Below are 26,581 nucleotides of genomic sequence, written 5' to 3' on the forward strand. Positions count from 1 at the left end.
CAGGCACTATTATGGAATTAAGCGTGCTAATGGTATTGTGGTTATGCAGCAGAATCTAGGGGTAAAGGATCCTAATGTCTATAATTTACCTTCAGATAATATGGAAGAAAAATATGTATGCTTGGCTAGGCACGGTGGCTCACGTCTGTAATCCCAGCACTTTGGGAGACTGAGGTGGGCGGATCACAAGGTCAGGAGTTCCAGAACAGCCTGGCCAGCATGGTGAAACCCCAACTCTACTAAAAATACAAAAATTAGCTGGACGTGGTGTTGCATGCCTGTAGTCCCAGCTACCTGGAAGCTGAGGCAGGAGAATGGCTTGAACCCAGGAGGTGGAGGTTGCAGTGAGCCGAGATTGCGCCACTGCACCCCAACCTGGGAGACAGACCAAGACTCCATCTCAAAAAAAAAAAAAAAAAAAGTATGTTTATAAAGACATAAACAAATGGCCAAATGTTAACATTTGTTAAATCTAGATTGAGGTATAGGGGATTAGGGGATTCATTGTAATTTTTTTTTTTTTTTTTTTTTGAGACAGGGTCTCCCTCTGTTGCCCTGGAGTGCAATGATGCAATCACAGCTCACTGCAGCTCAACCTCCTGGGCTCAAGCAATCCTCCCGCCTCAGCCTCCCGAGTAGCTGGGACTACAGTTGTGCACCATCATGCCCAGCTAATTAAAAAAAAATTTTTTTTTTAGTCAGAGTCTTGCTCTGTTGCCCAGGCTGGAGTGCAGTGGTGCAGTCTCGGCTCACTGCAAGCTCCGTCTCCCAGGTTCACGCCATTCTCCTGCCTCAGCCTCCCGAGTAGCTGGGACTACAGGCACCCACCACCATACCTTGCTAATTTTTTGTATTTTTCATAGAGATGGGGTTTCACTGTGTTAGCCAGGATGGTCTCAATCTCCTGACCTTGTGATCTGCGCACCTCGGCCTCCCAAAGTGCTGGGATTACAGGCGTGAGCCACCACGCCCGGCCCCTAAAATTTTTTTGTAGAGATGGGGGTCTCACTATGTTGTCCAGGCTGGTCTCGAACTTGTGACCTCAAGTAGTCCTCCTGCCTTGGCCTCCCAAAGTTTTGGGATTATAGGCATGAGCCATCATGCCTGGCTTCATTGTAATTAAAACAACAACAACAAAAAAACCTTTTCTGAAAGGAAAAGTTCTTTGTGAATACTGAGGGTTATCTTTTTAAAAGGAAAAAACTGAAAGGGAAAGCTTTCATAATAAAAAGTCATAATTTTTAAAAAAAGGAGGCCAGGCACAGTGGCTCACGCCTGTAATCCCAGCACTTTGGGAGGCCAAGGCGGGTGGATCACGAGGTCAGGAGATCGAGACCATCCTGGCTAACAAGGTGAAACCTCGTCTCTACTAAAAATACAAAAAATTAGCCAGGCGTGGTGGTGGGAGCCTGTAGTCCCAGCTACTCGGGAGGCTGAGGCAGGAGAATGGCGTGAACTTGGGAGGTGGAGCTTGCAGGGAGCTGATATCGTGCCACTGTACACCAGCCTGGGTGACAGAGCGAGACTCCATCTCAAAAAAAAAAAAAAAAAAAAAAAAAGGAAGAGGGCCAGGCGCAATGGTTCACGCCTGTAATCCCAGCACTTTGGGGAGCTGAGGTAGGCAGATCACCTGAGGTCAGGAGTTCGAGACCAGCCTGGCCAACTTGGCGAAACCCTGTCTCTACTAAAAATACAAAAATTGGCCAGGTGTGGTGGCACACGTCTGTAATCCCACTGGCTGGGGCAAGATAATTGCTTGAACCTGGGAGGCGGAGGTTGCAGTGAGCTGAGATCATGTCAGTGCACTCCAGCCTGGGTGACAGAGCAAGGCTCTGTCTCAGAAAAAAAAAAAAAAACGGTACCTTATCAAGGAAGCTAGGTGGGAAATGATCCCAGAGACTCTTCATTCTCTGGCTGGATCCAGTGAAGTGGCAAAGGTAAAACATCAAGCAGAGAGCCTATCCACAGAAGAAACTCAACAAATGCTGATTCCTTCCCGCCTCCCTTCCTCAGAGTTGTATTAACTTATCTCTGTGTGGAAGACAGAAACACACTCATCATACCATTCCCCACCATCGTCTCCTCTTGAGGATCCTTTGGGACATTTTCTTCCCGCGCAGCCTCGAGGGAGCACTCTTCTGAAGCGTGTCTCAAACGCTCGGGGTCTGCTCTCTTGAACTGCTGCATTCGCTGTAGGACCAATTGAGCTGTGCGGGGTTTGGAGGGACTTGGCACTGCTGTTGTCAAACAGGAAGGAGGAGGCTGGGAGTCGCTGTTGGGGACATTCTCTGGCAAGGAGGAAAATATTCACAACCATCTGTTGTAGCTGGAGAAATAAAAGACTTTTCTACCAGATACAGGTTAGACGCAAGTTTCAAGAGTCCTTTATCAACTAGTTTAGGTTTGACTCACAAATGTGAAGAGGACTGGTTGCTTGTTGGTAACCTCTTTGTTTATGGCAATATAGACATAAATATCAATAACAGGAGGGGAATGGGATGTGACTGCTAATGAGCATGGGGTTTATTTTTAGGATGATAAAACTGTTCTAAATTAGGTAGTGGTGGTGGTTGGACAACTCTGTGAATATACTAAAAACCACTGAACCATACCCTTTTAAATGGTGAATTTTATGGAATATCAATTATACCCCAATAAAGCTATTATTAAAGAAATATTAATGACAAAGGTTTATGTCCTAGATCAGTTCTTCTTTAACTTGGGATCCACGGATGATCTTCAGTGGGGATCCATGAACCCCATGAAGTTGTGTGCCAGTTTTGCAGATACGTGCATGGATACGTGTTTTGGGGGAACCATGCATAGATTTCATCCGACTGGCAAAGAGCACGAGAGACCAGTAAAGTTGGTGAGGCAACACTGCTGATGCCTTCCAGTAGTCTATGCGACCTGAGACTCTACCACCACTCTACTGAGAGGTTATTAAGATCAGGAAGTGAGGGCAAGGGAAATTTAGAAACAGAACTCAGGAGCTCAGAGAGCCCATGGTGTATTATATATGCAAGGCTAGTTTTCAGTTTTGCATGAAGAATGTGTAGTAAGCATATAGCTCAGTATACCAAGGGCAGCAGGGCAAGAAAACTGCTTTAAACAGTTAAAAAATTATCCAGGCACGGTGGTGGGTGCCTGTGGTCCCAGCTACTCGGGAGGCTGAGGCAGGGAGGACTGCTTGAACCTGGGAGGTCAAGGCTGCAGTAAGCTATGATAGCACCACTGCACTCCAGCCTGGGTGAGAGACCAAGATCCTGTCTCTAAAAACTAAGTAAGTAAATAAATCAATAACAATAACAAAGGAAAAGATTAAAAGGTCTTCAGAGAGAGAAAGAAAGAACCTGAAGATTCTCCTGGGACTTGAGCCCACACAGAGTCCTCATGCGGCCCTCTCAGCAGCCTATCCAAATTGGCTGGCCCAGTCCAACTTACCCACTTTGGAATAAATTCAAGAAAACAAGAGAAGCAGCATTATTGTGTTGTTTGTGTAACTCATGTCAATCATATAACAGAATTTCATAGGAAATTCTGAAAGAGCAGAGGACTCCAAACATAATCATGTGAAAAATTCACACGGGTTATGTTTCTCTTGACTGTTGTTTAAACCAGGAGTCAGCCGGGCGCAGTGGCTTACGCCTGTAATCCCAGCACTTTGAGAGGCTGAGGCACGAGGATTGCTTGAGTCCAGGAGTTCAAGACCAGCCTGGGCAACATAGTGAGACCTCCAGCTCTAAATTTTTTTTTTAAGCTTAAAAATTAAAAAATAAAAAACCAAAAGTTAGCAAACTACGGTCATGTGGCTGGCTGCCTGTTTTTGTAAATAAAGTTTTACTGGCATATGGCCATGCCTGTTCATTTACATATTGTCCACGCCTGCTTTCTCACTATGACAGCAGAGTTGAGTAGTTGTGACAGAGTCTGTGTGGCCTACAAAGCCAAAATATTTACTATCTGGCCCTTTCCAGGAAGTTTTCCAGCCCCTGGTTTAAAAGAGTACAAATTACCTCTGGTTTTCTCTCTGGAAAGGTTTGGCGATGGTTCTTGCTGGTTACCCGTCTGGGTGTTTTGTGCTGTTTCCCAGAGCACAGGTGGATCTGGAGCAGAGGCAAGCACACCCTCCTCCCCATTCACAGAGAGGGCCGGTTCACTTGCTTGCCATTTGGTTACCCCTTGCTTTTTAGTCCTAGGGGCCTGGCTGCCAGATGGAGGTTTCTTCTCTGCAGGGCCTTGAAGGGTTTTGGTCTTGGTAGCAGTTTGTTTGGTCCTTTTCAATTTGCTTCTTATCTGAGTGCCGTTTGAGGCAGCCTTTTGTGTCTTCCTTTCTCCTGACACTTCCTTGATTCCATGTTTTTTCACCCTTTGGAAAAAGCTAGCGCAGAGTTCTTTAAAGTCCTCATCAGACTCATCCATCATCTGACCAATTTTAAGGCTTTCAGGCTGGTCTTCAGAGGAGCGAGGGTCAATCCCAGGACAGGCAGACAGATGAGAAAGTGAACCCAAGTAGAAGCCTAGCTGAGCCTCATTCACACTCAGTTTCATGGGTTCCTCTCTACTTCTCCATTAGATACTTGGAGAGTTTGCACAATTGAACAAAAAGTACTGTTTTCCTCTCTATAATGATTGAAGTATCTTTGTTCAAATTGGGCCTGTGGTTAAACATGTTTAAAGCTTCCCTCTGTTAAAGTCCACAACTGGGCCGGGCGCGGTGGCTCACACTTGTAATCCCAGCTCTTTTGGAGGACGAGGCAGGGGGTGGATCACCTGAGGTCAGAAGTTTGAGACCAGCCTGGCCAATATGGTGAAACCTCGTTTCAACTGAAAATACAAAAAATTGGCCAGGCGTGGCAGCAGACGCCTGTAATCCCAGCTACTCGGGAGGCAGAGGCAAGAGAATCCCTTGAACCTGGGAGGCGGAGATTGCAGTGAGCCGAGATCGTGCCACTGCAGTCTAACCTGGGCAACAAGAGCAAAACTCTGTCTCAAAAAATAATAATAATAAATAAATAAAGTTCACAACTGAAAGAGTGTTTTGTTGTCCAATAGATGCCTCTGAGATCGAATACATATGAACCTGGTGCTCAGATAATTCTCCAAGATCTCCATGATGATGAAACATATATGGTTCACTTAATTACACATCTGTGGAAAACCAAAAGCATGTAAGTGTAATCAGACATTGTCATTTTATGCCAGTTCTTCCAGGGAGGGACAAGGGCATGTGGGGTGAGGGAAAAGTCTTCGGAGTAACAATACTGTCAAATACTCAGTCCAGCCTGGTTAACATGGTCTAACCGTCCTATCAGACATCACGACAGAAGGACCTAGAAACCTGTCAAAGCATGTTCTTCCACAGGTATTAAAATACGTGCATCTTGGGAGAGTGTTTTCTTAACTGAAATTTAGGGAGCAAACCCCATAAAAGGCAGTCACCACAGAAACAGGATGATCCCCAAATCTAGGAAAACTATCTCCTACACTGATCTAAGACCCCTGGCTGTTAAAGAGGCTCTTTCTGTAAATACTGCAACATAAGAGACAGAAAGAGACATTATATTCTCATGAACACTCAGGAGAGAAAAGGTCACTTTTACTTATCTTCTCAACCCAGCAAGGCTCTCCAAACCTGGATGACTGGAATGTCGCCTGTGTGCAAAGGCTGGGCCTCGTGAGCATGGTTGTTTACTTTGGCACACAGCTAAGTGGGGTTCAAAAATCAAAACTGAATGACCCAATGGCAGAAAGTTATTCCTTTCAAATACAATAATGCAATCTCCACTGTCCAAGGAATCTAATTAATCATTTTGTTTTCCAGAGCTGAAAATACTCCTACCTAGAATCTACTTTGTATGGCTGGCGCATTCTCTTCTGTGTCTTCCCCTTAGAGAAGTGTCCTCTAATCCTTTATGGACCGACTCCATCCCCGTTAATCCCTATCATCGTCCACTGTTTTCACAATGGCATCTGTCATAGGTTATAATCATATGAAACAGATAATATCTATTGAATGCTTACTGTGTGCCAAGCACTGTTCCAATTGCTTTCCAAGTCAAACTCGTTTAATCCTTACAAGAAGCCTATATGGTGGAATCTCTTGTCATCCTGTCTTTACGGCAAGGAAACACGCGCAAGCAGAACGAGGAACTGGCTTAAAGCCAGTTCAGAAACAGCTTTCACAGTGGCAGGGCTGGGATCAAACCCAGGAAGTGTGGTTCGAAACTATCCGCTCTTGTGTTTTTATTCATCGGCTTATTATCTGTCCCCCATTAAGCTCAACACTTCAGGAGGGTAGAGATCCATCTATTACTTTGCAACCTCTTTGGCTGATCTGGTGCCTGACTTGAAATAAGTGCTCCACAACTACTTGTTGAATTCATGAATTGCAAAGAGTTCGGTATAATGGGAGTAGAGAGAAAGGTGTAGGAGAAAACGCTGCGGGGAGAGGAAAGGATTGGCTCAGAAGGGCCTGGAAGGTCAGGCTAGGCAAAGTGAATTTTATCCTGTTGGATGCGGGGAGCGGCTGGAACAAATTCCACCCTCCACAACTGTGTTGATCTCCGTATCTCTGTTGATATGAACCTCACAACAGTCTTATCTCCTCCTATAGGTGCCCAATCAAGATTTACTGAATGACATAACGGATCCTGCAAGCCTGCAGGTTTCCAGAGGGAAGGGGACTTGTGCCTCCTTGCTTCGTACCTACCGCAGCCCACGGCTCACAGCAGGCGAGGGATGAATGAATGGATCGGTAAGGGGCGGACCCTCCCGCTTCCCCCAACCCGGCGACCTACGGAAAGGGGCTGAGGGGTTCCCCGTCTGGGAAAAGGGCTGCCAAAGACTCTAACGGCTCTAAAGTCAGACGGAGAACCCCGATCCCCGGACTGGCCCGGACCGAGACCACCGTGGGGATCCGGATCCGCCACCCTCCTCCCTCCAGGCGGGCCCCGGCCCCTCTCCACTCGAGTGCGGCTCCTGCCTCTCCGTCGGGGCTGCGGGCCTGCCGAGGCCACGGAGCCAGCGAGGGAGACGGGCGAGAAAGGCTCTTCTCCCTTAGGAAAGCGAGAACGGCCCGAAATGACAGGACCTCCGCCTCCCGGGTGCAGACTCCCAGCCCCACAGCCCGGCTCCTCCTACCTCCGGCGCCGCCGCGGCACCTTCTTAACGGAGACTCGCGCGCCTGCGCATGCGCCGCCCGCGCCCCCGCGGAGAATTGCCTGCGCGCAGGCGCAGAGCGGGCGCGCGCGGTGGTGCGGCAGCCTCGCTTCCCGTCTTCCTCTGCGGCGCCGGGCGCGGGCCCGCGGCGGCCAGCGCTTCCGGTCGGCAGGAGGCGGGGCGAGGCGGAAGCGGCGCTTGCTTCAGGTGGAGTTTATTAGTTGTTGAGAAAGCGTTAGGGTGAGTTTAAGGCACTGTGGCAGCTGTGAGATAAAGTCTGATTCCTCCCCAGCTGGCTCAGGAAATGTTCGCGGATACAATGGCGGCCCCCTCTGGGCATACCTGCCTGTGGAGCGGAGAGTGGACGGTGTGAGGGGGACCGGGAGAGGCACCAAATCTGGCCTGGGGGCCCGAGAAGCTTCCTCTCAGGTGGGGTGGCGTGAGAGTAGAGGCCTGGAGTTCGGGGAGGGTTAGCTACGTGAAGAGGGGATTGTACCGCGCTTCAGGTGCCTGGAGGGGATGCCCGAGCTCTTCCGCAGGGCTAGGGTGAAGCCAGCCAGGGCCTGGGGGAAAGGTAGCAGAGGTTTGCCACGGCTTGGCATTTGAGGGACTTTACACGTCGTATTAAGGGTTTGAGCTTCAACTTGGGGTCGTCGGGAGCCATTGAAGGTTTTTTGTTGTTTGTTTTTTGAGATGGGGTTTTGCTCTTGTTGCCCAGGCTGGGGTGCAGTGGCGCGATCTCGGCTCACTGCAACCTCTGTCTCCCGGGTTCGAGCGGTTCTTGTGCCTCACCTTCCCAAGTAGCTGGGATTACAGGCGCCAGTCACCACGCCCAGCTAATTTTTGTGTTTTTAGTAGAGACTAGGTTTCATTCTGTTGCCCAGGCTGGTCTCCAACTCCTGACCTCAGGTGATCCGCCCGCCTCGGCCTCCCAAAGCGCTGAGATTACAGGCGTGAGCCACCGGTCACGGCTTTTTTTTTTTTTTTTTTTAAGTAGAGACGGGCGGTGGGGGCGGGGAGGGGGTCTCACTATGTTGCCCAGGCTGGTCTCGAGCCCTGGCCTCAAGAGATCCTCCCGCCTCGGCCTTCCAAAGCGCTGAGATTACAGGCGTGAGCCACCACGCCCGGTGTAAGATTTTGTTTTTAAAGGCCTAATTACGGTGAGAACAGATGAGGCCAGGACACCCATTAAGAGGCTATTACATAATCTAAATGAAAAGTGAGAGCGGCCCGAATTAGGAGGTGGAACGAAAAGAATGGAGAAATATGGAGCATAGTCAAGACGCAGTTGTTAACGATTTGCCGGTTTCTGGCCTTAGCATCTGAGAGTAGTGTGCCTCCAGTCACTGAAATAATGAACACAGGAGAGGTGTAAAGGAATCAGTTTGCAGGGCAGACAATATGTTTTTTAAAAGATACAATATCATAAAATGCACACTAGAAGTGTACGTTCAGTGGTTTCCAGTACGTTCACAGGATTTGCAGCCATCGTCGCTAATTCCAGAACGTTTTAAAACCCCAAATCGAACCTGCCGTACCCATTCGTAGTCACTCCGCAATTCCCCCGACCCCATCCCCTGGCAATCACTTATCGGCTTTCTGTCTCTGTGGTTTTGCGTATTCAGTACATTTTATGTAAATGGGATCATGTGATACTTGGCTTTTTCTGCTGGGCTTTTATTAAGCATGTTTTCAAGATTTCATCCATGTAGATTAATCAGTACTGCATGCCTTTTCATGGCTGCATAATCACGTGTTTGGATGGACCATGTTTTGTTTATCCATGTATCAGGTGATGGGCATATGGATGTTTTTACTTTTTGGCTGTGAGAAATAATGCTGCTATGAACATTCGTGTTCATAACACAAGTTTTTGTGTTCTAGGAGTGGAATTACTGGGTAAGACTACAGTTGATTCTGAATGTTGAGCTTCAAAACCTTCCAAGACGTTTTCCTTGATGAAGGATTTAGGAGGTGTTTACTTGTCTCTGGCTTGGAAATCTAAGTTAGTTTGTAATATGGTTTCCAACTGGATAAAGAAGACAGAACAAGAATGATAAGCAGCCCAGAGGCAAGGGTAGGGCAGGGTGTCTTGGGACTTGAATTTATAGAGGAGACTGAGTGACGACATGGAGAGGCCAGTGCTGTTGAAATAATTTCTCTTTGCTTCCTTCCCTTCCTTGCTTCGTTTTCGACGGAGTTTGGCTCTTGTTGCCCAGGCTGGAGCGCAGTGGTGTGTGCAACCTCCACCTCCCTGGTTCAAGCGATTCTCCTGCCTCAGCCTCCGGAGTAGCTGGGATTACAGGCGCCCGCAACCGCGCCTGGCTAATTTTTTTTTTTTTTTTTTTTTTGGACAAAATCGCGCTCTGTTGCCCAGGCTGGAATGCAGTGGTGTGATCTCGGCTCACTGCAAGCTCTGCTTCCCGGGTTCACGCCATTCTCCTGCCGCAGTCTCCCGAATACCTGGGACTAGAGGCGCCCGCCACCACATCTGGCTAATTTTTTGTATTTTTAGTAGAGACGGGGTTTCACCATATTAGTCAGGATGGTCTCGATTTCCTGACCTCGTGATCTGCCCGCCTTGGCCTCCCAGAGTGCTGGGATTACAGGTGTGAGCCACCGCGCCCGGCGTAATTTTTTGTATTTCTAGTAGAGACGGGGTTTCACCATGTTGGCCAGGCTGGTCTCAAACTCCTGACTTCAGGCGGGCGATCTTCCTGCCTGGACCTCCCAAAGGGCTGGGATTACTGGTGTGAGCCACCGCGCCTGGCCTGAAATAATTTTCTTACATTTCTCAAGGAGGCGTGCCACCACGTTCAGAGCCACAAGGGAGGCATCAGCTTTTGGTTAGGAGGAAGAAATAGGAACAAGGAGAAAGTCTAGGCCAGAACCTTTAATGGGGTTCCTCAGAAATAGCAAGTCAGGGCAGAGTAAACATTTTAGGATTGGATAATTTAAATAATTCCATCACGCTTTGCCTTTGGGTGGTCTCTAGTTGCTTGGTACCTGGCCATGGATGATTTAGGGCAGGAGAAATACTGGCTTGGTGTGTGAGAGTTAGATAAAGGGGGAGGCTGACTTGCCTGTGAGAGGCATGCTCCCAAGTAAGTTGTTTACTGTCTTGAGGAATTAGACCTGGGAGAGGCAGTCTCCCTGCCAGCAAGATTTTTAAGATTTCAAAATATCATAGGATACAGAAAATTTTTTTAAACAGCTAATAAACATGGACATGGCTGGGACGATATGAAGGATAGTTGTAATGGTAGAAATTACTGTTTTCCAGTCAGACTGAAAATGAAGTGCCTGTTTCCTATTTAGGATTTAAATCTCTTAGAGTCCTGGTGAAGAAAGTCTTTGCTACCTCTTTCCCCCAACCCCAAATCTGGCTATATTATTTATTTACATAAAATAAATTAGTTGAAGTGTGGTTTAGAAAAGAGAGTTTTCTTAAACCTGAGATTCTCAACTGAATCACCTGTGGAATTTTTTTTTAATTGGAAAAGCTGGGACACCACTCTTAGGCCTACTGAATAAATCTTTCAACCTGTGTCTTTTGAAAGTTTCACAGATGATTCTGATGGTCTCCAGATTGAGAAGCACTGCATTTAACCAGCACCAACTGAACAAACACTGTAGGCTAAGTATAAGAGAGATGGCAAGAGCTGGGTCAGGGTGGTGCATGGGATTTCCAATTATACATAATTCCTCCCTTCAAGGAACAAAGCCATCCATAACTGGGGCAGCTGCTTCTTTGGGCTCAAGGTGAACAATGGCAGCCACCTTGTCCTGGACCCTATTGTGACTGTTACTCCAGCAGAAGCCCTGGGGTTCATGCTGTTAGAAGTCACCCAGTATGACTAAGTTGAGGGGCAGTGTTCAGAAACAGTGTTACTAGATGGATGTTATTTCAGTAGGAATAGTATTGTGTGTTCCCTGTAAGCATTTGAGGCGGAAACCCACTGCACTGTCAGAACAACCAGGGAGATGAAAGAAGATGTCAGATACTAAAAGGTGCAGACAGTCCTTGTGTTTGGTAAACTTTACAGGGTTTATCTGAAAGAGAAAATGGATGCAGAAGTACATGAAAAAACTGTGTTATTCCAAATAGATGTGCTGTTTTCCCAGTTCATAGGAGTCGGTAATTTTTGGGTTCAGGGCAAAAAGGCAAAGGTTGAAGATGCTGTGATGATAACGTCCTTACCCTCCTGGAATATTTCCTTTTTTAAAGCTTCTGGCATCTTCCACTGAGTTCATGTTTTAAACAGTTGGGAGGATGAATTGAAGGGCCCTTATCCCAGGTCTGTGGTTTGATTATAAATTGTAAAGCCATAACCTGTCCACCTCCCTCTCCTTTATCTTGACAGGGGTTGGGGAGACAGCAGATTGAACAAGGAAAGAATTGTCTCCTGAGTTCTTTGATCATGTTAACTTTTATTTACTGTTGTATAGTCACATTTTCTAGACTGCTAAAATTGGTGAAATCAGGAGAGGAAATAACTGTTTTTACGTGTATAAGTATACAAAAGTTATTCGAGATGAGTTGCACTGCATTTCTCTCAGTGTGCTGCCTGCCACTGCTGCCTTTGTGTGATTTTGCTCTATATGTTCTGCTAGACAAATTTAAGGGAGGTTTCAGACAGCAAAACTCCCCCCAAAGCATCTACCAGCAGAATCCCTATCAAAATCCCAACAACGTTTTAATTTTTTTGCAGAAGTGGAAAAACCGATGTTAAAATTCATATGGAATTGGCCGGGTGCGGTGGCTCACGCCTGTAATCCCAGCATTTTGGGAGTCTGAGTCAGGCAGATCACTTGAGGTCAGGAGTTCGAGACCAGCCTGACTAACATGGTGAAACCCCATGTCTACTAAAAATATAAAAATTAGCCGGGTGTGGTGGCAGGTACCTGTAATCCCAGCTACTTGGAAGGCTGAGGCGGGAGAATCCCTTGAACCCAGGAGATGGAGGTTGCAGTGATCTAAGATCACAACATTGCACTCCATCCTGGGTGATAGAGTGAGACTCTGTCTCAAATAAAAGGAGATGGAGGTTGCAGTGATCCAAGATCACAACACTGCACTCCAGCCTGGGTGATACAGTGAGACTGTGTCTCAAATAAATAAATTAAATAAATAAATAAATAAATTCATATGTAATTGCAAGGGGCTCTTAATACCCAAAACCCAAATAGCCACTTTGTTCTTTTTCAAGAACGTACTTCCTTATATCAAAACTTATTACAAGTTATAGTAATCAAGACTGTGTGGTACTGTACCAGCATAAGGATAGACATATGGGTCAGTGGAAGAGAATTGAGAGTCTAGAAATAAACCCTTATATTTATGAGCAATTGATTTTGTCAAGGATGCCAAGACTAGTCAATGGTGAAAGAGTAGTGTCTTCCACAAATGGAGCTGGGATAACAGGATATCACATGCAAAAGAATGAAGTTAGACCCTTACCTCATACCATGTACAAATATTAACTCAGAATGGATCAAAGACCCAATGGAAGAGTGAAAACTATAAAACTCTTAGAAGAATACAAGGGTAGGCTGGGCGTGGTGGCTCACCCCTGTAATCCGAGCACTTTTGGCATCACCAGAGGTCAGGAGTTTGAGACCAGCCTGACCAACGTGGAGAAACCCCGTCTGTACTAAAAATACAAAATTAGCCGGTCGTGGTGGCGTGCGCCCGTAATCCCAGCTACTCGGGAGGCTGAGGCAGGAGAATCGCTTGAACCCTGGAGATGGAGGTTGCGGTGAGCCGAGATCGCACCACTACGCTCCAGCCTAGTCAACAAGAGCGAAACTCCATCTCAAAAAAAAAAAAAAAGAATACTACAAGGGTAAATCTTTATGACCTTGGAGTTGGCAGTAGACTCTAGATATGACACTAAAAGCAGAAACAACAAAAAATAGTGAATTGGATTTCATCAAAATTAAAAACTTTTTTGTGTAAAAGTACACTATCAAGAAAATGAGAAGGAAACCCACAGAATGGGAGATATTTGTTAATCATATACCTGATAAGAATCTATGCTGCTGTCCAAATGTTTATGTCTCCCCCCACCCAATTCATATGTGAAGGCCTCACCCGCAAGGTGATGGGATTAGTGCATAAGGATAAGGATAGAGGCCCTTGTGGCCATGTGTGGTGGCTCATGCCGGTAATCCCAGCACTTTGGAAGGCGGAGGCGGGAGGATTGCTTGGGCCCAGGAGTTTGAGACCAGCCTGGGTAGCAAGGTGAGACTCCATTTTTACAAAAATTTTTTTAAAAAAAGAAAAGAGGCCCAAGAGAGAAACCCCCTACCCTTTCTGCCATTAGAGGAAGTGGGCCTTCACCAGACAGAGTCTGCCAACACCTTGATCTTGGACTTCCCAGCCTCCAGAACAGTGAGAATTTCTGTTGTTTATTAGCTACCCAGTCTGTGGTATTTTGTAAGAGCAGCCCAAATGGACTAAGACATTCTAGTAGCACAATATAGAAAGAACTTTTACAACTCAATGAAAAGACAACTCAGAAAATGGGCGTGGTAGAACTTGTCCTGTGAAGAAGCCAAGACCAAAAAAAAAAAAAAATGGACGTAGGACTTGAATAGACATTCCTAAGAGTGGCAGGTGCCAACAAGCACATGAAAAGATGATCAGCATCATGAATCGTTAGAGAAGTGCAAATTGAAACTGCAGTGAGATACCACTTCATGGCCAGTAGGACAGCCATTTCCTAAAAAAAAAAAAAAAAAGTATTGGTGAGGATGTAAAGAAGTTAGAACTCTGATACATTGCTGGAGGGAATGTAAAATGGTACAGCTGCTGTGGGAAGCAGTTTGAGGTTCCTGAACAAGTTAAAGATAAAATCATCATATGATTCAGCAATTCCGCTTCTAAGGATATGTCCAAAAAAATTGAAAAAGCGTTTAAGGGCCGGGCGCGGTGGCTCACGCCCGTAATCCCAGCACTTTGGGAGGCCAAGGTGGGCGGATTACCTCTGGTCAGGAGTTTGAGACCAGCTTGGCCAATATGGTGAAACCCCGTCTCTACTAAAACTATAAAAATTAGCCGGGCTTGGTGGTGGGTGCCTGAATCCCAACTACTTGGGAGGCTGAGGCAGGAGAATCACTTGAACCTGGGAGGCAGAGTTTATGGTGAGCTGAGATGGTGCCATTGCACTCCAGCCTGGGCAACAAGAACGAAACTCCGTCAAAAAGAAAAAATGCTCAAACAAAAACGTGTACACCTCATATTCAGTCTAAATGCCCTTCAGTGCATGAATGAACAAAATGTAGTATAGAATGGAATACATGTTACACTGAACATTTGCTTATTTCCGTTTTGTAATTTTTTTTTAGTGACAAGGTCTCGTTTCTGTTGCCCATGCTGGAGTACAGTGGCACAATCATGACTCATGGCAGCCTCAGACTGCCAGGGATCAAGTGATCTTTCTGATCTTCCCAACTTCCTTATCTTCCTGACTCAGCCTACCTGTAGCTAGAGCTAGAAGGGCTCCTGGGTAATTTTTTTTTTTTTGAGATGGGGTTACACTCTATCATCCAGAATGGAGTGCAGTGGGGCAATCTCAGCTCACTGCAACCTCCACATCCCAGGCTCAAGTGATCCTCCTGCCTCAGCCTCCCTAGTAGCTGGGACTGCAGGCATGTAAAACCACACCTGGCTAATTTTTTGTATTTTTAGTAGAGAAAGGGTTTTGCCATGTTGCCCAGGCTGATCTCAAACTCCTGCGCTCAAGTGATCTGCCCACCTTGGCCTCCCAAAGTGCTGGGATTACAGGCATGAGCCACAATGCCTGGCCTGTGGGTAATTTTCTTTCTTTCTTTTATTTATTTTTTTTTGGAGACAGAGTCTCGCTCTGTCACCCAGGCCGAAGTGCAGTGGTGTGATCTCAGCTTACTGCAAGCTCTGCCTCCCAGTTTCATGCCATTCTCCTGCCTCAGCCTCCCGAGTAGCTGGGGCTACAGGCTCCCGCCACCACGCCCAGCTACTTTTTTGTATTTTTAGTAGAGACAGGGTTTCACCGTGTTAGCCAGGATGGTCTCTATCTGCGGACCTTGTGATCTGCCCACCTCGGCCTCCCAAAGTGCTGGGATTACAGGCATGAGCCACTGCGCCTGGCCGCCTGTAGGTAATTTAAAAAAAAAATTTTTTTTGTAGACACAGGTCTTGCTATGTTGCCCAGGATGATCTCAAATTCCTGGGCTCAAGTGGTCCTCCTGCCTTGGCCTCCCAAAGTGCTGGGATTATAGGTGTGAGCCACCACGCCTGGCCCTCAGTATTTTTAAAAAATTCTAATTTCCATTTACAGCTCTACTAAATATTTCATCGAGTCAGCAGATTGGTTATAAATATAACGAAAATTCATATGTATGGCTTTTCTTTTTTTTTTTTTTTGAGACAGAGTCTTGCTCTGTCACCTAGGCTGGAGTGCAGTGGCATAATCTCGCCTCACTGCAACCCCCGCCTCCGGGGTTCAAGTGATTCTCTTGCCTCAGCCTCCTGAGTAGCTGGGACTACAGGCATGTGCCATCACGCCTGGCCAATTTTTGTATTTTTAGTAGAGATGAGGTTTCACCATGTTGGCCAGGCTGCTGTCGAACTCCTGACCTCAAGTGATCCACCTGCATCGGCTTCCCAAAGCTCTGGGATTACAGGCATGAGCCACCTCGCCAGGCCTGTGTATGGCTTTTCTTTTAAAAAGTTTACATGTCATATTTACCACATTACATTCATTGAGTCACATCATTCATCACATCATTTAGTCACGTGACTGGGTAACAAGCATTTCAGAGATCAAAAGGCTTCGTATAATTAGTAAAGAAACCTTTTATTTATTTATTTAGAGATGGAGTACTCAGTGTGTCACCCAGGCTGGAGTGCAGCGTGGCCTGATCATAGCTCACTGTAACTTCGAGGCTGCAGTGAGCTGTGATCATGCCACTCTACTTTAGCCTGGGTGACAGAGTGAGACCCTGTCTCAAAAAAAAAAAAAAAAAGGAATTATACTATGCATATTGCATCATGAGCATTTCTCTAAGTCAGTAGATAGGAAGCCATATTATATTCCATATTTAATCAAACATTCCCCTGTTGATAAAGATATATTTATAGTTTTTATCATTATAGATTATGCAATAAATGTCTTTGTACTTATAACCTATATATGTGTGTTTTTATTTCTTTTGGAAGGAGTCCTAAATCTAGGATTTCTAGGCTAAAGGGTATGTGTGTTTTGTTTGGTTTGCCTGATTTTTTTTTTTTTAAAGTTTATTATTTATTTTGAGACAGAGTCTTACTCTGTCACCCAGGCTGGAGTGCAGTGGTGCAATGCCGGCTCACTGCAACCTCCGCTCCCCAGGTTCAAGCGATTCTCCTGCCTCAGCCTCCCGAGTAGCTGGGATTACAGGCGCCTGCACCACGCCTGGCTAATTTTTGTATTTTTAGTAGAGACGGGGTTTCACCATATTGACCAGGCTGATCTTGAACTCCTGACCTCGTGATCCACCCGCCTCGGCCTCCCAAAGTGCTGGGATTACAGGTGTGAGCCACTGTGCCCGGCCTATTTTATATTTTTTTTAGAGACAGGGTTTTGCTGTCATCCATGCTAGAATGCAGTGGCACGAGCATAGACTCGAACTCTTGGGCTCAGACAATCCTCCTGCCTCAGTATCCCGAGTAGCCAAGAGTACAAGCGTGTGCCACCACACCCAACTGACTTTTAAAAATTTTTGTAGAGATGGGGTCTTGCTGTGTTGCCCAGGCTGATCTTAAACTCTTAGCCTCTGGTGATCCTCCTGCCTCCAAAAGTGCTGGGTTTACAGGTATGAGCCATTGCTCTTGCCTGGTTTACCTGTTTTAGAAAAGAATACCTGGACATTGTTAATTTTTTTTGTCCAGGAGCTTCAGAAGGGTACAAAAATTCCCTCCTACTTCTGGCCCCCTGACCTCCAAACTCCCTCCTCAGAGGCTTCTTGAAATATTCCAGATAATTCTGTGCGCATACAAATATAAATATATATCCCTGCTTTTCCCCAATGTAAATAAACGGTAGCACATTTTACCCATTGTTCTGAACCTCGTTTTTGCAACTTAATGAACTGTCTTGGAGATTTTTCCTTATTACATATAAATCTATCATCTTGTTTAGCAGTTGCATTATATGTCATCATTTGGATACATTCATACTTCATTGTATCACCTATCAAGGGACATTAGATGGCCTTCATTTCCTTCTACAATGGCTAATGGTGCATTGAACATACTTGTATATACTTTTATACAGATTTGCACATATATTTGTAGGATATTCCTGTAACATAAGTGGAATTGCTGGGTCAAAGGATATGGGTAAATCAGAGTGTTTTGGGGTGTTACCCAGTTACCTTCTAAAGAAGTCAAATTGGCCAGGCGTGGTGGCTCATGCCTGTAATGCCAGTACTTTGGGAGACCGAGGCAGGTGGATCACTTGAGGTCAGGAGTTTAAGAACAGCGTGGGTAACATGTTGAAACCCCGTCTTTACTAAAAATATAAAATTAGCTGGGCATGGTGGCGCACCCCTATAATTCCAGCTACTCCAGAGACTGAGGCAGGAGAATCGCTTGAACCCGGAAGGTGGAGGTTGCAGTGAGCCAAGATCACACCACTGTACTCCAGCCTAGGTGACAGAGCAAGACTGAAAAAAAAAAAAACGGAGGCTGAATCAGTTTCCATTCCGTTAACAATGAATGTCTTTTTACTCATATCCACACACTCACAGAATATATCATGAAACATTTTGTCTTTTACTATTTCAGCGGTTAAAAATTGGTGTCTTGTAGCTTTACTTTACATTTCTTTCATTGAGGAAACGAGTATTTTCTTCACATGATTAAAAGCTACTTGTTTACCTATGACCTTATGTTTGTGGGCTTTGCATTCTTTTAGATTGTGTGATTAATCTTTTTCCTATTGATTTGTAAGATTATGTGATTAATCTTTTTCCTGTTGATTTGTAAGAACTCTATATTGTGGAAATGGATATAGTGTTACAATGTTACAGATACTTTTTACCAGTTTTTATCATTTGACTTTAAAAAAATTTTTTTCTTTTTTGAGGTGGAGTCTCACCATGTTGCCCAGGCTAGACTTGAACTCCTGGGCTCAAGTGATCCCCCTACTTCAGCCTCCCACGTAGCTGGGACTACACCTATGTGCTACTGTACCTGGCTTGGCTTTGACTTTTAATAAAATTTTTTCCATGTAGAGCTTTACAGTTTTTTGTAGTAAAATGACTTTTCTTGTATGCACATACCTTCTTCCAGTGTTTGACTCACCTTTACGTTCTCTTAATGATGCCTTGTAATGAACAAAGGTTCTTCAAAGCTGGAGGCATCACATTACCTGACTTGAAATTATACTACAAGGCCTCTTTTGGGAGAGTGAGGGGAAAGGATTTCTTGAGAGCTTGAGACCAGCCTCGGCAACATAGTAAGACTCCATCTCTAATGTACCTGCCCCCCACGTCCCCCCCAAAAAATTAGCTGGGCATGGTGGTGCACACCTGTGGTCCTAGCTACTCATGCAGTAACTAAAACAGCATGGTACTTGTACATATTTTTGTACCATAGATCAGTGGGACAGAATAGAGAACCCAGAAGTAATGCCACTTGCCTGCAACCAACTGATCTTCAATAAAGTTGACAAATATGCAGTGGGGGAAGGACACGCTATTCAATAAATAGTGCTGGGAAAATTGGCTAACCATATATAGAAAAATGAAACCGTACCTCTATCTCTCACCGCATACAAAAATTAACTCAAAGTGGATTAAAGACTTAAACATAAGACCTGCAACTCTAAAGATCTTAGAAGAAACCCTAGGAAAAACTCTTCTGGATATTAGCCTAGGCAAAGAATATATGACTAAAACCTCAAAAGCAAATGCAACAAGAAGAAAAATAGGCAAATGGGACTTAATTAAATGAAAACACTTCTACACAGCAAAAGAAATAACAGAGTAAATAGACAACCTATAGAATGGGAGAAAATATTTGCAAATTAAGCCTCTGGCAAAGGACTAATACCTAGTATCTCCAAGGATCTCAACAAGAAAAAAAAAAACCCATTAGTAAGTGAGCAAAGGCTGGGCGTGGTGGCTAACACCTGTAATCCCAGGACTTTGGGATGCTGAGGCAGGAGGATCACTTGAGGCCAGGAATTAGAGAGAAAGTAGGCAAAGGACAAGAACACATACTTCTCAAGTGAAGACATACAAGTGGCAAAGAAACATGAAAAAGTGCTCACATCAGTAATCAGAGAAATGCAAATCAAAACCACAGTGAGATACCATCTTATACTGGTCAGAATGGCTATTATTAAAAAGTCAAAAAACAACAGATGTTGGCATGGATGCACAGAAAAGGAAATGCTTATATGCTGTTAATGGGACTGTAAATTACTATAACCTCTATATAGAAAACAGTATGGAGGCCAGGTGCGTTGGCTCACTACGTGTAATCCCAGCACTTTGGGAGGCCAAGGCAGGCGGATCACTTGATTGCAAGACCAGCCTGGCCAACATGGTGAAACCCCGTCTCTACTAAAAATACAAAAATCAGCTGGGCGCGGTAGTGCACGCCTGTAATCCCAGGAAGCTGAGGCAGGAGAATCGCTTGAACCCGGGAGGCAGAGGTTTCAGTGACCCTAGACTGCGCCACTGCATTCCAGCCTGGGCGACAGAGTGAGACTCTGTCTCAAAAAAAAAAAAAAAAAAAAAAAAAGGTTAGTGGCTTTTGTGTCCTTGGTTAGCAAGGTCTTCTCTACTTTGAGATTATAAAGTAATTTTCTCCATGTTTTCTTCTAGAGTTTTTATTTTTACATTAAAATTGTTATTGGCCAGCTGCGTAAGGCAGCTGGTGGTGCTCTAGGCACTGGGTTAGTGTCCCTTATGCCGAGCTCTAAACCTTCAGAATGCCCTTGCCGCCCCTGGCTGGGTTCACAGTGGCTGAAGCTGTTCCCATAAGACCCTGAATCTAGCAGCCACTGTGTACTATACCTGGAGCAGTCCAACTGGGTGGACTGTGCTCAGCATCCGAACATCTAGACAGGCAAAGCCATTCCCAGTGGTGGCCCAAACCAGCAAACATTGTGTAACAATTTTTTTGCAATCAATTTTTCTTTTCTTGTTTTTTGAGAGGGAGTCTTACTTTGTCGTCACCCAGGCTGGAGTGCAGTAGTGGGAACTTGGGTCACTGCAACCTCTGCCTCCCAGGCTCAAACAGTCCTCCCACCTCAGCCTGTATTCTATTTCTGTAACTGAGAATATAGGTTTCTTCCAGCACGCCTGGCTAATTTTTTTTTTATTTTATTTTTTATTTTTAGTAGAGATAGGGTTTTGCCATGTTGCCCAGGCTGGTCTCGAACTGGGCTCAAGTGATTTGCTTGCCCCAGCCTCTCACAGTCTGAGATTACAGGTGTGAGCCACCATGCCCAGCCTGCAGTTTTTCTTATTAAAACTTAATGGGGGCCGGGGGCAGTGGCTCACTCCTGTAATCCCAGCACTTTGGGAGGCCTAGGCGGGCGGATCACCTGAGGTTAGGAGTTCAAGACCAGCCTGGCCAACATGGTGAAACCCCGTCTCTACTAAAATACAAAAGTTAGCCAGGTGTGGTGGTGCATGCCTGTAATCCCAGCTACTTGGGAGGCTGAGGCAGGAGAATTGCTTGAGCCCTGGAGGCAGGGGTTACAGTGAGCCGAGATCGTACCACTGCATTCCAGCCTGGGCAACAGAGTGAGACTCTGTCTCCAAAACAAAAAACAATAAAACAAACTAATGGGGCTAGGCATGGTGGTATATTCTTGTAGTCTCTGAAACTTGGGAGACTGAGAAGGGAGAATTGCCTGAGCCCAGTGGTTCAAGGCCAGCCTGGGCTGTGTAGTGAGACCCATCGCTGCAAAAAAAAATTGTTTAAATAAAATTAGCCAGCATGGTAGCACATGCCTCTACTCCCAGCTACTCAGTAGGCTGAAATGGGATCGCTTGAGCCCAGGAGGTCGAGGCTGCAGTGAATCATAATCGCCTTTCTGCACTCCAGCCTGGGCAACAGAGCAAGACCCTGTGTCAAAAAATAAATAAATAAATGAAACAGCCAATATAGAATAAAGGTGCTAAAAAAGGCATAGGAGGGAATCTTCATGACTTTGGGGTAGGCAAAAAATTCTTAAACAGGGACACAAACCACTAACCATAAAGAAGTGACAAATTATATGACATTAAAATTAAGAACCTTTATAATGCACCATTAAGAGGGTGTAAAGGGCTGTGCATAGTGGCTCATGCCTGTAATCCCAACACTTCAGGAGGCCGAGGCAGAAGGATCACTTTAGCCCAGCAGTTTGAGATCAGACTGAGCAAAATAGTGGGACCCTGTCTGAACAAACAATTTAAAAATTAGCCGGTGTCGGGGCATGCGCCTGTAGTCCGAGCTACTCTGGAAGCTGAGGTGGGAAGATCACTTGAGCCTGAGAAGTCAAGGCTGTAGTGAGCCGTGATTCTGCCACTGTACTCCAGCCTGGGCAGCAGAGCAAGACCCTATCTCAAAAAGGGTGTAAAGATATCACAGACTAGAAGATGCGTGTGATGTGCACAGGACTAGTATCATATGCACAATGACAAAGGATTAATATCTAAAGAAATCCTAAAAAAAAAAAAAAAATAGAAAAACAGGCAAGAGACTTGAGTGGCCAACAGGTGTATGAAGAAGTGTTCAACTTATTTAGTCAAAGAAAATGCAAATTAAACCACAGTGAGCGATCACTAAACTCAGCAGCATGAACAAAATGAAGATAACTGCTAGACAATAGCTAGTGTGGTAAGGACTTCCTGTTTGAGCCATGGTTATTTAGAAGTATGTTGCTTAATATCAAGTGTTTGGAGAGTTCCCTCATTTTTCTGTTACTGGTTTCTAGTTTAATTCCATTATGGTCAGAGATCATACTTTATATGATTTCAATTTTTAAAAATTTGTTTTGTGACTTTTATGGCTTAGAATATAGTCCGTCTTGAATGCTCCAAGCTTGAACACTTGAAAACACTATATATTTTTCTGTTGTTAGGTGGAGTGTCCTCTAGATGTCAGTTAGATGCAGTTGGTTGATGATGGTGTTCAGGTTGCTGATTTTCTCTCTACTGGTTCTATGTATTGAGAAGTGTTGAAGTCTCCAGCTCTGATAGTGGATTTGTATGTTCTTCATTTGTCAGTTTTTGTTTCATGTATTTTGAATCTCTTTTGTTAGATGCGTATGCACTTAGGATTATGCTGTCTTGATGAATTGATCTTTTTTATCATTATGTAATAGCCCTCTTTTATTTATTCTATTTTATGTTTTTTAGAGACAGGGTCTTGCTATGTCACCCAGGCTGGAGCGCGGTGATGTGATCAAAACTCACTGCAGCTTTGAACTCCTGAGCTCCAGTGATTCTCCTGCCTCCGTCTTCTGAGGAGCTGGGACCACAGGCACATGCCACCATGCTTATTTAAATTTTTTTTTTTTTTTTTTTTTGGTAGAGACAGGGTCTCCCTATGTTGCCCATGCTGGTCTGAAACTCCTAGCCTCAAGTGATCCTCCCATGTTGGCCAAGTGCTGAGACTACAGGCGTGAGCCACTGCACCCGGCCCTCTTTATCACTGGTAATTTTCTTTGCTATGAAGTCTACTTTGCTTGTTTGACATTAATATAGCCACTCCAGCTGTCTTTTGATTAGTGTTTGCATGACATATCCTTTTTTTTTTTTTTTTAGACAGGGTGGTCTTGCTCTGTCACCCTGGCTGGAGTGCAGTGGCATGATCACGGCTCACTGCAGCATTGAACTCTAGCTCAAGCCATCCTCCCACCTAAGCCTCCCAAGTATGGGACTATACGTGTGTGCCACCATGGCTGGGTAATTTTATTTTTTATTTTTTTATAGAGACAAGGCCTCACTATGTTGCTCAGGCTGGTCTGGAACTCCTGGGCTCAAGTGATCCTTCCACCTCAGTCTCCCAAAGTGTTATATGAGCCAGTGCACCTGGCTTGTCTGTGTTTTCTTTTGTTTCCTATGCCTTTGATATGATATCCATGTTCTTTTGCATGTGGATATCCAGTTTTCTCAGCAACATTTATTAAAAAGACTATCTTTTCCCCGTTGAATGGTCTTGGCATCCTTGTCAAAATCATTTGACCATATATGCCAGGATTTATTTCTGGGCTGTCAACTCTATTCCAATAGTCTGTATGTCTGTCTTCCTGCCAGTACCACATTGTTGTGATTACTGCAGTTTGTTAGTAAGTTTTGAAATCAGGAAGTGTGAATCCTGAATCTGTTTTTCTTTTTCAACATGGTGTTGGCTATCTGGGGTCCGTGGAGATTCCATATGAATTTCAGCATGTATTTTCTATTTCTGCAAAAAAAAAAAAAAAAAAAAGTCATTGGGATTTTGCTTCAGTTTACATATGAATCAGTAGCTCACTTTTGGGAGTATTGACATCTTAACAATATTAAGATATCTTGTCTTAACAATATCGTCCAACCCATGAAAGTGTGATGTTTTTCCTTACTTATATCTTCATTAATTTCTTTCAGCAATGTTTTATAGTTTTCATTGTATGAATCTTTTACCTCCTTAGTTAAAATTCCTAGGTATTTTATTCTTTTTAATGCTATTGTAAGTGGAATTGTTTTTATAATTTCCTTTTCAAATTGTTCAGTGATAGTATATAGAAATGCAAATGATTTTTGTGTGCTGACTTTGTATCCTGCTGCTTTGCTGATTCTGTTATTGTAATTATTTTTTGTGTGTAATGTTTAGGCCTAGTTTTTTACATATCATATTAAATCTGTGAATTAATTTTACTTCTTTCTTTCCAATTTGGATATATATTTTTTTCTTAATTGCTATGGCTAGAACTTCCAGTACTAGGTTAAATAGTAGTGGTAAAGGTGAATGTTCTCATCTTAGAAGAAAATTTTTTAGTCATTCACTATTGAGTATGATGTTCATTCAATATGCATTTCTGTTTTTTTCTTTCTTTTTTTTTTTGAGATGGAATCTCGCTGTGTCGCCCAGGCTGGAGTGCAGTGGCGCAATCTCGGCTCATTGCAAACCTCCGCCTCCCGGGCTCACGCCATTCTCCTGCCTCAGGCTCCCGAATAGCTGGGACTATAGGCGCCCGCCACCACGCCCGGCTAATTTTTTTGTATTTTTAGTAGAGACGGGGTTTCACCGTGTTAGCCAGGATGGCCTCGATCTCCTGACCTCGTGATCCGCCCGCCTCAGCTTCCCAAAATGCTGGGATTACAGGCGTGAGACACCGTGCCTGGCTCTGTTTTTTTTTTTCTTTAAAAACTTTTAGGCTGGGCGCAGTGGCTCACGCCTGTAATCCCAGCACTTTGGGAAGCCGAGGCGGGCAGATCACTTGAGGTCAGGAGTTTGAGACTAGCCTGGCCAACATAGTGAAACCCCGTCTCTACTAAAAATACAAACATTTGCCGGGTGTGATGGTGGGTGCCTGTAATCCCAGCTACTTGGGAAGCTGAGGCAGAAGAATTGCTTAAACCCTGGAGGCGGAGGTTGCAGTGAGCCGAGATTGCGCCACTGCACTCCAGCCTGGGCGACAGAGCAAGACTAAGTCTCAAAAAAAAAAAAAAAAAAAAAAAAAAAAAAAAATTGTAATAAGCTTTCTCGGGTTTAACAATGTAGGTTTTTCAAATATGGCTTTATGTTGAGATATTTCCCTTGTACGTTTAGTTTGTTGAATGTTTTCATTTTGAGAGGGTGTTACGTTTTGTCACATGCCTTTGCTGCAGCAATTGAGATGATGTGATATGTTTCCCATTATTCCATTAATGTGGTATGTTACATTGAATTTTGTAGGTTGGACCATCCATGCATTTCAGGAATAAATCCCACTTGTTTGTGGTGTATAATCCTTCTAAAATGCTACTGAATTCAGTTTGCTAGTATTTGTAGAGGAGTTTTGCATCATTGTGCATAAGGGATATTAGTCTGTGGTTTTCTTTTATTGAATGCCTGGTTCTGATATGAGGGTAATACTGGCCTGTTAGAATGATTTAGGAAGTATTTCTTACTCTCCACTTTTTTGGAAAAGTTTTGAGAAGGGTTGGTACTACTAGTTGTTGTTTAAATGTTTGGTAGAATTAATCAGTGAAGCCTTCAGGTCCAGGACTTTTCTTAGGAGATTTTTGATTACTGATTAAATCTGCTTACTAGTTACAGGTCTCTTCAGATTTTCTGTTTGTGATTTAGTCTTGGTAGGGATTTTTTAATTTGTTTTTTTGTTTTTAAAACAGAGTCTTGCTCTGTTGTCCAGGCTGGAGTGTAGTGGCACAGTCTTGGCTCACTGCAACCTCCGCTTCCCGGGTTCAAGCGATTCTCCTGCTTCAGCCTCCCAAGTAGCTGGGGCTACAGGCACCCGCCACCATGCGCGGCTAATTTTTGTATTTTTATTTTAGTGGAGATGAGGTTTTACCATGTTGGCCAGACTGGTCTCAAAATCTTAACCTCAGGTGATCTGCCCACCTCGGCCTCCCAAAGTGCTGGCTTGCAGGCGTGAGCCACCACGCCCAGCCCTTGTTTGTTTTTTGTTGTGTGTGTGTGTGTGTGTGTGTGTGTGTTGTTGTTGTTTTGTTTTTTGTTGTTTTTGTTGTTGTTGTTTTTGAGACGGGGTCTCACTTTGTTACCCAGACTGGATGGAGTGCAGTTGCGTGATCACAGCTCGCTGCAGCCTCGACCTCCCAGGCTCAAAACGATCTTCCCACCTTGGCGCCCCAAGTAGCTGGGACCACAGGCACACGCCACCACACCTGGCTAATTTTTGTACTTTTTTGTAGAGACAGGTTTTCTCCATGTTGCCCAGGTTGGCCTTGAACTCCAAAGCTCAGACATCTGCCCACCTCAGTCTCCCAAAGTCTGGGATTACGGGCATGAGCCACTGTTTCTGGCTATTTCTCCCTTCAATTCTGTCAGTTTTGCTTTATATATTTTGATGGTCTGTTATTAGTTGTAATCTGTTTATAATTTTATCTTCTTGCTGTATTGAACCTTTATATAATGTCCTTTTTTAATCTTTTTTTTAAATTTAAAGTCTCTTTTGTCTTATAGTAATAGAGCCCTGCTCTCTTTTGGTTACTGTTTGCATGGAATATGTTTTTCCATCCTTTGACTTTCAATCTAGTTGTGTCTTTGGATCTAAAGTGATTCTTTTTTGTAGTCCCAGTTACTTGGGAGGATGAGGCAGGAGGATTGCTTAAGCCCAGGAGTTCAAATCTAGCCTGAGCAACATAGAGAGACCCTGTCTCTCTAAAAATAAAAGTAAAAATAAAAAAGTAAGCTTCTTATAGATGGCATATAATTGGGTAATGTAGTTTT

General features: G+C 44.5%; 2 protein-coding genes across 11 annotated transcripts in view; one reads left to right on the forward strand and one right to left on the reverse strand.

Moving 5' to 3' along the window:
- Window positions 1-7,205, reverse strand: part of SLX4 (SLX4 structure-specific endonuclease subunit) — a 29,846-nt gene extending 22,641 nt beyond the window's left edge. For both annotated transcript variants that reach the window (XM_034939686.3, XM_003815133.7), the window contains exons 1-3: window positions 7,144-7,205; window positions 4,017-5,151; window positions 2,064-2,288 (exon numbers count right to left, since the gene is read on the reverse strand). In XM_034939686.3, coding sequence (XP_034795577.3) covers window positions 2,064-2,288; window positions 4,017-4,551 — 760 coding nt within the window. In that variant the 5' untranslated portion in view covers window positions 4,552-5,151; window positions 7,144-7,205. The remainder of the gene's footprint in view (window positions 1-2,063; window positions 2,289-4,016; window positions 5,152-7,143) is intronic.
- Window positions 7,206-7,253: 48 nt separating this feature from the next.
- The window catches only part of DNASE1 (deoxyribonuclease 1), a 54,447-nt gene continuing 35,119 nt past the window's right edge, over window positions 7,254-26,581 (forward strand). For 5 of the 9 annotated variants that reach the window (XM_055100763.2, XM_055100765.2, XM_063598309.1 and 2 more), the window contains exon 1: window positions 7,254-7,368. The gene's annotated coding sequence lies outside the window, so the exon portion shown is untranslated. Of the gene's footprint in view, window positions 7,591-26,581 lie in introns of all 9 variants that reach the window. The other 4 variants (XM_063598308.1, XM_014341646.4, XM_063598311.1 and 1 more) reach the window with 3 other exon arrangements.

Source organism: Pan paniscus, chromosome 18 (assembly GCF_029289425.2).
Source record: "Pan paniscus chromosome 18, NHGRI_mPanPan1-v2.0_pri, whole genome shotgun sequence".
Classification (NCBI taxonomy): domain Eukaryota; kingdom Metazoa; phylum Chordata; class Mammalia; order Primates; family Hominidae; genus Pan; species Pan paniscus.